The sequence below is a fragment of the Odontomachus brunneus genome, unplaced genomic scaffold (assembly GCF_010583005.1).
Source record: "Odontomachus brunneus isolate Ranch 3 - 2012 unplaced genomic scaffold, Obru_v1 Obru_scaffold_069, whole genome shotgun sequence".
In the NCBI taxonomy this organism is placed as follows: domain Eukaryota; kingdom Metazoa; phylum Arthropoda; class Insecta; order Hymenoptera; family Formicidae; genus Odontomachus; species Odontomachus brunneus.
In genome coordinates, this window is record NW_022639519.1 from 413,882 (window position 1) to 426,945 (window position 13,064).

General features: G+C 41.3%; 1 protein-coding gene and 1 long non-coding RNA gene across 11 annotated transcripts in view; one reads left to right on the forward strand and one right to left on the reverse strand.

The window, feature by feature from the left end:
• Nucleotides 1–13,064, reverse strand: part of LOC116846793 (kinase D-interacting substrate of 220 kDa) — a 52,653-nt gene that overhangs the window by 19,665 nt on the left and 19,924 nt on the right. The window contains exon 1 of one of the 10 annotated variants that reach the window (XM_032821071.1): nucleotides 9,054–10,897. The exons of 7 other annotated variants lie outside the window; for them this stretch is intronic. In XM_032821071.1, coding sequence (XP_032676962.1) covers nucleotides 9,054–9,332 — 279 coding nt within the window. In that variant the 5' untranslated portion in view covers nucleotides 9,333–10,897. 2 more of the 10 variants (XM_032821078.1, XM_032821070.1) reach the window with 2 other exon arrangements.
• Nucleotides 6,780–11,158, forward strand: LOC116846799. The gene is made up of 2 exons (XR_004378600.1): nucleotides 6,780–6,924; nucleotides 8,113–11,158. It is a non-coding gene; the product is annotated as an uncharacterized LOC116846799 (long non-coding RNA).

The following is a 13,064-nucleotide window of genomic DNA, read 5'->3' on the forward strand; positions in this document are numbered from 1 at the left end:
GTATTTAAAGACCAAAAACAACAAGAATGTCCAGAATCAGATAGGTGTTGGCCCTTTTACTTTACTTTATTCCTCAGCAAGATAGACCTTGCTGATGGTCTCTCCCTGTACTACTAGAAAACACAGTGAAATTGAAAGGAATTTACATGAAAAAGAATTACAGTATTTTTTCTCTCCGTGTAAGCATTCGCGAGAACAATTCCACGCACACGATAAGACGCAAAGGCTGAAAAATGAAACGCTGCTCGGCGTTTCGATTCTTTACTCAAGCTGAGATGGCTCGGCTTGGCCAGACGATGACTCTCTCCCCTCGCCTTTGTTCCATAGTGCGATGTTAACGAAGAAGAGAAACACCAATGAAAACGAAGAAACGACGTGCGTCCGGCGCCAACTAACCGCCTGCGAGTGCCTTCGTATGGCGAAGTTGAACTTGCGCCCGGTGCCGTCAGTGGCCGGCGCCGTGAATGTGATGGTGGGTACGTGAATGTGCGGGAATACATGGTGATGGTGATGATGATGATGATCGTGCTGCTGTTGCTGATGATGATGATGGAGATGATGACAGTCCTCATGGCCGCGCCAGGTCGCGCCGGACAGCTGCTCGGGTATGTGAAGATGCAGAAGCTGTCGCAGTCTACGCCCGGTCCTGCCGCTGGTGGTGTCGTCGCTGGCGATCGTGGAGCTGGTCGATAGGTTCGAGAAGGTCGCGCTGCGGATGAGATCGCTCTCCCGGCCGTTTCCGTTCGGCAGCAGGCTGCTCGGCACTCCCGGAATAGCGCCGAGCAGACTCGGCGCCAGGCTCGAGCAGATCGCCGCGCTCGCGATGCTGAACTTCCGTATCGGGTTCACGCTAGTGCCGGCCACGATATCCTCGAAGGTCGGTAACTTCTTCGCTGGCTCCTCCTGGCGCGTGGACCGGCTGAAATCGGCGCTCGTCATAGGCAACGTTAGTCTGCGAGCGCCGTCTTTGCTGGAACTTTCGTTGGAAAAATCTTGGACGACGGCTGTCGTTGAATCTCGCGATGCAGCGTTCGAGACTTCCTCGTCGACGGTCGCATTCCCCGAGACCGTCAGAGTCTTGCCCGAGTCGCAAGGAGAGCAACGGCCGTGGAATTCTGAAGTCTTCGGAGGAACCTCGAGGAAGTTAGGCGACAATCGAGAGTGTCTCGACTGGCTCGTCGCGATCGAGATCGCGTCAGTGCGCGCCGGACGATCCTCGAGCGACGAGGAGAAGTGTAAGCTCGTGGATGGCTCCTGTATGAGCAAACGATCGCGTTTGAGTGCGGAAAAGATTCTGTCCGAGTCTATCACCGGCACCGTAAGTCTTCGCGTACCAATTGTCGGAGTCACTAACACGTTGTTGTCGACTTTGTCTTGTTCCCTTTTCGCGTCTGGTGTCGCGTGTTCCCCCACGTTGTTCAAACTTGACGAGACTCTGGAAACGGGAATGGAGCTCGCGGATGGACGCGAGAATTCGAGAGCGCAGCTTCCTATGCATAAAGTGGAAGCTGAAAGCTCAGAATCGGGCTTAGCCAAGCTCGAAGGAGCTTCCGAGTTTGAGAAAACTATTGCCTTTTCCGTTTCACTGGACTTTCTCTCGGTTTCTTTAGACGGAGGTGACCGTGAGACGGTTTCCTCCGATTCTCTCGCAGACGAAGCCTTATCTTCTTTCTCTTTGTTGTCATCATCGTCGTCGTTGTCGTTGTTGTTATTGACGTCATCGTCTTCATCGAAGCTGACCCGAAAGAGAGCCGCCGTGATCTTAACACGCTCGTCCTTGGCTTTCTGCATGGCATTATCTCTTGGCTGTTCACTCAGCGCGTAAAAGGGAAGATGCCTTCACTGGCTGGTTACTGATAGCGAAACACACACGTCTACACACAGGATTTCGTGTCCTTCGTGTCCTTTGGAACTCCAACATTCGACTAGATATTTCCTCTTGCGCGAGTTTGAAACCGTCCTCGGCGTGAGGATTAACGAATGACGAGTCAAACATCCGTTATAACAATACAAGCTGCCGAATTGTGATTGATTGAAAAATAAATGTGCAAATGTTTCGCGTGGATGATCGGGTGAGTCTCTTCGACAATACAACCTACAATATAAACGCATTGATTTTTGGATATACCGACAGACATTTCAAGCAACTGAACGTTCCCCGATAAAAAAAGAAGAAAAAAGCAAAGCCCGACATTTCAAGTTGATCGACTTAGATTCAAGGCTCAAAATCGTAGAAAAATGTCTCTCAGAGAAAAATGTCATGGAATAGTAACTGTATAGGTGACAGCTATATGAGTGTTGCAGAATTGATAAATGTAATTTAATAAGCTATATTACAGTTATTGCAACTAAAGCTGAATGGTTAGGAGAATTATATAGAGAATCGAAGAACTATATAGAGTAAATTAATAACTATTGCCATCTGAAACACATCTTCAAAGCAAGGGACAAAGGTGATCTTCAGATTTTCGAAGCTATTCTACCTAGAAAAGGAGTTTGTGATAATTTCCTCGAAGTAGCTTAGAAGATTTTAAAGTCTTTGTTGCTTCAACGATATTTAAGATGGCAATTGACTCACCCTGTACATAATTCCATACAGCTTTCGCGTTGTAATAACTACAAAATAGTTTATTAAGCTTTATATAGCAAAATTCGTATAGTTGTCACTTATATTGATTACCACACGGAAAAAAAGTTTAATTGCATTAAGCAAATTTCCATACCAGAAATTCTTGTTGAAGCAACCAGAATTCTGTTCAAGTTAACAAGATTTCTGGTTAACTTAAGTATTTTCTGGTTCATTTATATTTCACCAGAAATTGGGTTAATCCAACTAAACGTTTCTTTTTTGTGTACCATTTTTCTCTGAATACAGTGTAATCTAGCTTTATTTTATCCACAGATACTGCATGGATACGCGTAAAGAAGGTTTTGCACATTTATCGCGTATGCAACGAAAACGGCCACGTGTATGGAAACGCGGCGATCACTTTCGCGTGATTCCAGTATCGAAATCTTGGTTCACTGTCGTTTCCTCCATCTGGAAGCTCCGGTCTTTGCCGTCGCGGACAAGGTTCGATCGAAGAGATTGAAACTGCGTCGACGTTATCGAATATACCATGAGAGTGAAAGAAACGGACCCTCGACAGATTGGTGAGTCTGAGCATCTTTTCCAGATTTCGCGAAGTTATCCCAGTCCCCGAGTGAGTTTGGTTCTCGTCTCTGCGTAAGGCTGTTCGACGTTTGCGCAACTTCCTCGCTGCCGCCGTGGTCGTTGTCGTCAGCGTTCGTTGAGATATATCGTGGAATATCGGTCGGAGATCGTCGAGTATTCGCGATCGCGAGCATTCCCAGAGGCAGGCACCGGCACAAATCGCACAAGAACATCGCGCGACATTTATATATCGCGATGGGATCTATCTAAGCTCGTGTACATACACACACAGTCCGTGTGAATCATATACGCGCGCTTTGACGCGCAAAATGACGCGCGCTGCGCGTCGTCAGTGCCGTGAACTCGCCCTATTGTCGGATATCGCTCCTCGAATCGAGTGTTATTTCAATTCGATAGTGAGATATAAGGTTTGAGAAAGGGATTTATCAAGAATATAATTTAATTAAATTAAGTTATTTTAATTAAATTGGGTTCACGCAACTGCAACGTTAAGACACGGAAATAATATTTGGAGATACCTGCGTGATAGTCGTGATAGTCAGGAAGGCGTATAATATCGCCATAATATCGAATCTGCAAACTTGAAAGAAAAGTATAATCACGAAGAAGAATTTTAAATGAGTTACAGAACTGAATTTTAGAAAATCGGTGAACTTCTTGGCGGAAAATGAATACTTAAAAAATATGATATTATTTTTAGAAGAATCCTCTTTCCTATGACCTTTCTATAAAAGGAAAATATTCAATAAAATTTCTATAAAAGCACAATATTCTTCCTCTTTATTGGAAGAGAAATAGTCTTTCAGTAAAAGTTTACAGGAAACAGTACCTTGTAAATGGAATTCTTTCTTTTTAATGTTACGATACTTTTGTTCTGGAGTTTCAGAAGAATTCTCTTAAGGCTATAGGATTCGGTTAAGGATAAGATTATATATTTTTAGTTAAACGAGAAGAATCTGTAAAAAGAAGACACGGAATAGATACAAAAACAAAATTTCAAGATTCTCATTAAAGGGAATCTTTCAAAGGAATCTTTCGGGTGAAAAATTCGCCAGGTGGAGGACGAAAAGGAGAATATTCTAAGCACAATATTCTTCATCTTCATTGGAAGAGAAATACTCTTTCAGTAAAAGTTTACAGAAAATAGTGCATAGATACTTCTTTTTTTTTTCTTTTGATGTTAGAATATTTTCCTTTTGATTTCAGAAGGATCTTTTTAAGATCAAAACATAAGAGGATTCGGCTGAGAATGAGATTATATATTTTTGAGTGAACGAAAAGGAAGCATCTGTGAAAAGAGAATCTTACGTAGAAGAAATGTAGAAAAAGAATGTCGAAGATTTTCATTAAAGTCGAGGAGATCTTGCGGGTATAAAAATGCGCCAGGTAAAGAGACAAATGGAATGAATTTGATTTTCTCTCAAAATCGAGTTGGAAAGACGCCGAGTGTTAATTTCATCGAGCGCTTTTAGCTGCGAGTACGTCGCGCGGGATCACGCGACGAGGAATGAAAATATGTTTTGCTTTGCACACTCATCGCCGCCACTCGTGTTACACACATAGGGGAATGAATATCGCGCGTCATCACTCGGAATTCATGCGAAATAGTCCGCAGAAGCGACAGTTCCGGTCGCAACAGAGATATTTTCCGAGATAATAACGGCCGGGAGAAATACGACAGCTACCGACGTCATCGATCCGAGATAACGCAATTTGCGGCGCGGCATGCGTATAATTACAAGCGTTGCAATCTTCCGCGATTAATCCCATTCGGCTGCAGATTGTGTGGATTCGGCGGTGCCGGAGCGGATTTGATAAAGCAATTAACGAACTGCGATAAGCGGCCGCCAAACGAATTGCAATTTTTTCTTCCGCCCCGCCCGCCGCGGTGTGTATATCCGATGACCCAGTTGAAAGCTGGGTCGAAAAAAGTGCGCGCGAATCGATCGTAGGGCGATGTAACTGTGCGTCCGATTCGGCATTGTGCAAATTCGCTTCGCGAATTAATCAAGCCGTAATTCAGCGCGAAGAGCAGCATCCGGAGTCTCTCGGATTCAAATATCCGAAGACTGCGTCGTTGGTCGAATATTCGCCGGCAAAATGGGTCAAACGATTGAGTCATAAATACTTCGAGCCATACATTTCATTTCTCGGTGAAGTTTCTTCAAATTTGGCATGGGGGGATTTCGGGGCCGCTGATTATGAATTTGAAGTAAAAAAGTTAAAAGGTAAAATTCGAAATAATAGACCCAATATGGCAACCATAAATTTGCAGAATTAGCAATCTCGCTTTTTCAGCATTATCCAAAAATAACGATAATATTTCTATGATATGAAAGAAATTTGCGTTTTTAACAGGAGATTTGCAGTATACATGTTATCAATATTTCAACAGTTTATTATAAAAATAGGGCTTACAGAAAATTTTGAAAAGAATATACACTAATAGATGTTCTAAATAAACTATTAATATTCCGATGTGTTGGCTCCTAATATGTTAGTCCTAAAATGATTTTTGTTTGAAAAAGAGTCCTTTTTACTTTTATTTGTTTATAAGAATTTAACAATTAAACTTTTAAATTATTTTTTACTTATTTTTGGTTCATCATTATGTTGAGAGAGAGAGAGGGAGGGGGAGAGAGAGAAAATGTATTGTAATAATATAATCGACTATGTCTCTACCGATAAGTTAGTTAAAATCGCTAAAAATGAAGGAAAGATAGATAGGATATTAGCGTCTCACTATGACTCAAAGAGTTAATGGAAGTGTCAAAGCTCGAACAATCGAGACGCGTAACGACGCGACTTGAAAACGAGACTTGTGTATTGCGCACAAGAAGATATCGAGGAAATATTTTCCTCCTCGGTGCAACGTACGGAACATTTCCATTGATTGACTTGTGAACACTTGCGCGATGTAAATCAGCGAGCCAGTCAAAATTCCCTGAAATACAACGTCGCAACTGTTCTGTTTCTCGAGTGCAAACATTTGCACTCGAATTACGTGATAGAAAATTTATTCGTCCCTTTCAGCGAATCTCAAAATTTTTCGGTGAATCGTCAAGGCGCAGGACAGTCGCGTTTCACGCGGAATTTCGAGGACACTTTTTATACGAACGTTGGTCTTAGACGCTCGCTCCGCCATGGTTAGTTCTCGCGCTAATCCCGGCCAATTAAAGCGCTTGGTAAACTAATCAATTGCGTACGCGGAACTTTACTGGGCCCCTCATAAAACGGAACGACGTCGTGCGGCAAAACGGCGTCAGCCGTTTGCGGGCGCGAGCGCGGAGGAATGTGTCGAGCTAATAACACTATCGCCTCGCGCCAAATTGCACGGCGATAAGACGCGCGTTTACGTTCCACGTAACTTGAACTTTGCCATCTGATTAAACAAAATGACGACGACGAGGAGGAGAAGGGGAAGCAAATAGATTCTGCTCGGAATAGACGTTTCGCTTTATAGAACGATGTATAGGTGGACTCGCGACAGTAAGCGCTCCACGTCGGATCGGGAGAGGATCGGGGTACCATACACGGAAACTCGAGCAAGTGAGAAACTACCCGCGACACGCCGACAACCCATCGCTCGTGTCATTTATCTCGACAAGTATCCCGGCGAAATCTTGGCACGCTTCACGTAGTACGAGATGAAAGAGAACGACGAGAGCTTCATTCATGAGATATCGCCCGAGTGTCTGCCGATGTTAACGACTGATCGTCGTATATCCGCACGGCAATTAGAGATTCTGGTATTACTCTACTTTACTCACACCGCGAACCCGAACTCTTCGATTTTGATATACTTTTGTGAGTATGTAAAGTAAATCAATACATGAATAACGGTATATTCCATTTGTATCGCTATTTAAAGATATGATTTACACTCTTAAAGTAAAAAGGACGATTCCACTTTTTCGTATATTACTCTTAAATTAAAGGAGATAGAAAAAAATTTGTCGAATAAAAGTTTAATGGTAAGTTAAGTGCTGTAAATTGACATAAATAAAAAAATATCTTTTTTATTGTAAAAAAAATCTTTTTAGATATTTTTTTATTTATTTATGCTTATATCAATTTATAGCACTTAACTTACCATTAAACTTTTATTCGAAAAATTTTGTTCTATCTCCTTTAATTTAAGAGTAATACACGAAAAAGTGGAATTGTCCTTTTTACTTTGAGAGTGTAAATCATATTTTTAAAATAGCGATAGGGTACAAATAAAATGTACCGTTATTCATGTATTGATTTACTCTACACACTCACAAAAGTGTATCAAAATCAAAGTGTTCCCTTGTCAGAGAAAGAGAGAAAGAGACTTTTTCGTGATTATTGCGACGTAAGACGATCGGTGATGGAAATTTGACGATCTTCTCAATGACACTTACGAAGCAAATATACTACACTGAATTAATCATTAAATTAGCATCATACGATAAAGTAAATTTTCCATTATGTTGACATAGCTAAAAATTTACTAAAAATTACATTTAGACTTATACATTACATTTTATATAAAATATTATTTGAACAAATCTTGATAATTTTTTTGTATTTTTTTCTCGTATTTTTATGTTTTATCAATTTATATAATAAACTAGAACACCACATAACGCGCGCTTTGCGCGCGCCACTTTAGCCTTTTCGTTACAATTTAGCCTTTACTATTTACAATTATATTACAATATTCGTTTTTACAAATTATATTCCCAGCAAACACAATGTTACATGTAACGTACATGTTAGTTGTAATTTCCTATTCAACAATGTAACTGTTATACAACACGTATATTATATAACAGTTATATTGTTTGTTGAGTAAGAAATTACAACTAACATGTATGTTACATGTAACATTGTGTTTGCTGAGATTACAATAAATATCAAATTCATATAACGCGAACAACACAACCTGATCCGTCACATGCATCTGACAGCTGTAAGCAGATTGAACCTAGCATATCTCGATCGAGCCAATCGAGACAGTCGGGACGGCCAATCAGCGTCGCGGAAAAGAGGCTTCAAGTTTCGATACATTCGAGATTTTCGGTAACACGCACTTTTTCTGATAGGATATGAGCGTCATATAAAGTATTCATAAGGTATGCAAATAGGTCTTTACAAATTGATTGATAAAGTTGCTAAATTTACATACACTTATCTACTTTCCAGTCTATCCAGATAGACTTTCATGATGAAGACGTGAGATAATCGGTGTGATAGAAACTTTACAATCTTTTTAATTACATTTATAAAAAAAATATAGTGTACTAAATTAATCATTAAATTCCTACATACATTGTATATCATACAATAAAATAAACTGTTTATTATATTGATACAACTATATAAATTTACTAAAGGTTTTACACTCAAGTCTTTGTATTATATTTTGAATGATATATTATTTGAAACAAATTATGGTAACATTTTTATATTTCTTTCTCATATTTTTACTTCATCAATCTATGTGATAAATATGAGCATTACGTGAAGCAATCATACGGTATACAGCTTTTACAAATCTACTAGTAAAGTTGCTGCCAAAACATACACCTGTTTGTCTCGGCACATACGCATCATTCGTTAAAATCCCGAAACAATTCACGATATTGAGTGACACTAAATCACGCGATTACCCTTTCGTCCCGTTGATAACTCGCCAAAGAGATCTAAAATCTGCTAAGGAAGTCACGTCTGAAATTCCGCACAAACAAATATAAACGTTGCATGTCGCGCGAGAATTTATGATCCCCGACATTTTCTTTTTCGTGAACATTTCGCGTTCTATAGTTCGCAGTCAAGAGTACACACGGCGACAAGCAAACTGCGGGTACATTCTAAAGGAGCCAGAAATCATCATACATATATCGTCTACCTGTTTGCTCCTGTTCCAGAATGACTGAATCGCTAATTGGCAGGTGGAGAAGGATCCGTAGGTCTTGTTAGATCCTTGCGACTGCAAGGACGAGACGGATGCATTTTGCCCGTTGGTATTTAACAGATTCGATCTTTCGTTTATATATTCCATGGAACTTAATCGATGTTCGACTGCACGCTTCAATCTGCCGCAAGCGTTAATTGCTCGGATGATTAGCCGAAGAGAGCACGTGGAGCGTTCATTCGTTTGATCCTTCCGTCCCGCGATGAGAAGCATCAATCGCGAAATACGCGAGCTGTGCGTTTAATCCGCTTGCTTTGCAAAAATTATGAAAAATTATGAAAAATTATCATGACCGACATTCCGCGACCAGCACGTATCCTGCGCCTGCACTTCTCGCGCTTTCCCTTATCCTGTACAGCTCCTCTCCTCACAGGGCACCTGTCTGTGTCATCTCGAGCACGGGGAAGCACGATGCGGCGGAGCACGGCGAAGCGGGCCCGAGTACACATCATCCTCGATCGCGAATACGCAGGAGGCGCGAACGCTTCTCGTGCGAATCCGACTCGACGCACGAACGATCGCGCGCGAAACGATCATCTCTTACTATTGTAATAACGTAAGAGCGACTCGCCACGAGCATAAGTCTGCTCGATCTTCACCTTGACTTCGTTTTTCGCCAGCGAGTCGAGGCAATTCGAATCAGGTATGCGGCTGACGTCCAAGACTGCGGTCGGGCGTGCTGTCCGCGATCAGTCGCGATCGTCTCGGTCAATTTCCAGGATATATTGCCCGTCGCATTCATTGCTCGTCGCAATGAAACGAAACGAGCACTTATTCGCTTTTTCGAGAATTGCCGTTCTCCGTATGATCCTGCCGGAGAAAAGGTCTCTCCTCTCGCAGGCGAGACTACAGACAGGAAACCGCGATGTTCAGTAGGCAAAGAATCCTTGCCAAACGTGTCACACTCTCACGAGATCTCACAACAACGCACTTGTGCACCCTGTCCTGCGCGGGCGTTTAAATGGGTGAGTTTGACCGCGGAACGGGTCGGGCAAGGAATCCGCGAAAGCCTCCGGGGTGTCTCCACGAAGCGACGAGGAGAAGGACTCATCTGGTTCTCGACGATTACGTCGGTCTCACTGCTGAGAAAGCTCGTGAGGGTCGAGTGAAGCTCGTCGCAAGCTGATACACCATCGACGACGACGACGACGGAAAATCACGGCGGACGGTGACGGACGATACAGCAGATCATCGTCCGCGACGTCTGACTCACTGATTAGCGAGCGCGTAGCCGCGATTCACTCGCGTGACGATACGCTCGGCGAAAGATTCGACCGATGAATTTGACGTCAATCGCGAATCCGAGAGCCGGGTAAACTTCTACGCGAACTCTCGGCCGAAGCTACGTCAGTTCGAAACTGGGGGGCGATATTCCGCGGACGATAAACCACTGTCGGAGAGGAGGGACAAGAAGGACGATTCAAGACGTATGCGGCCGATTATCAATGCCTTGCGCGGTCGCTGCGATTGATAAGACGCGCAAGGAACGAGCGCGGGAGTGAGATATCCTATCTCGAGATAAGGAGCGAGATGTAAACCCAGAAGAAAACGCCCAGAGGGCTACCTTCAGGCTAAAGTGCGAAAAACACAATCCGATATCGACGGTTCTGCAGAGTCTCCATTCTATCTTCGACGGAGAAGAAAATCGGAGAAGAAAACAGACATTCATGTAAGATAATAGTACCAATGCCCGGACATGTACCTAATCCTGAACATTCTTATTGTTCTGGTCTTAAAAAAAAATATATATATATTTTTAAATTTTCGATATGAAATATATATACAAATATTGAATATATATATATACATTCTATGTTAAAAGTTTGAATATTCGTATTTAAAGACTAAAATAATAAGAATGTCCAGAGTTAAAGGTACGTGTTTGGGTATTGATGCTTTTACCTTATCTGAAATTGTCAAGATTGATATCAACAAAAAATAAAGCACATTGAAAAGGAAAGTATCTAAGAAGTAAAGAATATTTATTCGATAAGTATTAATCCAAACTCTTTTATTTAAATAAAATTAAAAAAAATGTATATTTTTTATTTGAAAAATGCTTTATATTAGTGTATAAGCGAATATGTTATTAGTACCCACCGTAAATATTCTTTATCTCTTAGATATTTTTTCCCTCGGTGTAAAGAGACACAGAGTGAAAAGAGGCGCAATGAAGTAACAGCAAAATGTTGCTCGTAAGAAATTCCAAGTAAAATGTTACAACCCTCTCCGATCTCCATTTGGAACAAGTTTTCTTGAGCATTGTTGACGATAACACCTTGTATTCACGATAAATCGATCTGTCCAATATGACAAAGCGAAGACGAGCTCGCAACTACCTCTCCTTCATCCTAACCAATGCAGATTAACATCGGCCAAAGATACCACCGGTTCTCGAGCGACTCGTCGTGATTTATAGCGCCATCGATTGAAATTTCGCGGTTTCGATTTGGGCTGCGCGGTAACCGACGTACAATCTCTTACATTGAAAAAAAAATCTAACAAATAGTACATATTTGATAGGTACACAGAAAAAACAATTCTGTTGGTGCAACCGAATTTTCGGTTACTCAGGGATCAGACGAAAACTCAGCTGTAGGAACAGAAAAATTCCTTTATGAAACTTCTGTATAGTCAATTGTTCTCAGTTGCTTCAACCGAGTTCTAATATCGTTGAATGTTCAAACGAATATTTTCGATTGCGACAACAGAAATATTAGTTTTCATAACAGAGATATCGCTTCTGATCACCTAATTTTCGGTTGGTTCCTATTTGGTTGCATCAACTGAGATTTTTTTGCGTGTACTAATGACACATTTACTTTTAGATAAATTTCGACTATTTACTTTCATTTTCTTTACTCTCTCTTTAGATTTACTTAATTTATGTTTCTTTAGATTAACTTAAAACTAAATATTTTCATTAAGATAAAACAGTTACTTTCACAAGAAGCTAAGATTTTCCTAAAGTTTTAAAAAAATGTACACTAAGAAAAAATATTTGGAAATTTATTTATACACAAGAAAAAATATGGTTGGATTAACCAAATTTCTGGTGGAATATGGAATATTCTGATGGAGTTACTATTCTGTTCAAGTCAACAAGATTTCTGATTAATTTGAACAAAATCCTGGCAATTTCAACTGGAATTTCCTGGCGTTTATATTTCACCAGAAAATTGGTTAGTCACCAAATTAAACGTTTTTCCACCTGGAATATAAAGTTTATTTCTGCAAAATAAAATTTATTTTCGTAGAAATAGACATCCCACAAATAAATTTTCAAGTATATTTCTCTGAGTATTTCCTTGTTTAAAAAATATTCTACATTACTGCAAGTAAATACGTCATTGTACCCACTGAATAAGTATTAATTATTTCTCAGATATTCTTTCTCTTAATGTATTGAGAGAAACATCATGACGCGAGTGACACGATATGTCCATTAGTCCGAGGAATGGTTTTAATTAGATCATTCATGCAACCGCTACCGGATATCCTGCGTCGACGCGCGACCGTGGCCTATTTTGATCGAAAGATCCAACCACCGTCGTGCATCCAACGCCATTTGAGATGATGATAACGAGATATTATTTGGCACGACACAGGAGGAGGACATCTCTAGTGCCCAGAATGGAGACGCATTAATCAGTGTCGCACTCAAGCCTCCGCGTTAACCATTCGGTTGGCGCAACCACCACCACAGTGGCCGAAAATAGCCGGCTGATGCTGGTGTTGCACGAAGCCGGTGCACCACGCGGAAGCCGGCAGGGAACAACAATGCGGCGACGACGGCATTGTTTTGATTCGCGTAGTGAAATTATTGTGGCGGGCAACTCTACGTTGCAGCAGCGCCACTCGTGGAATCCGTAATTAGGGGCAAAATTAACGAACGAAGAGGTAACAATCGTTGCCTTGTTCGCTCACGTAGTCGCAACATACGAG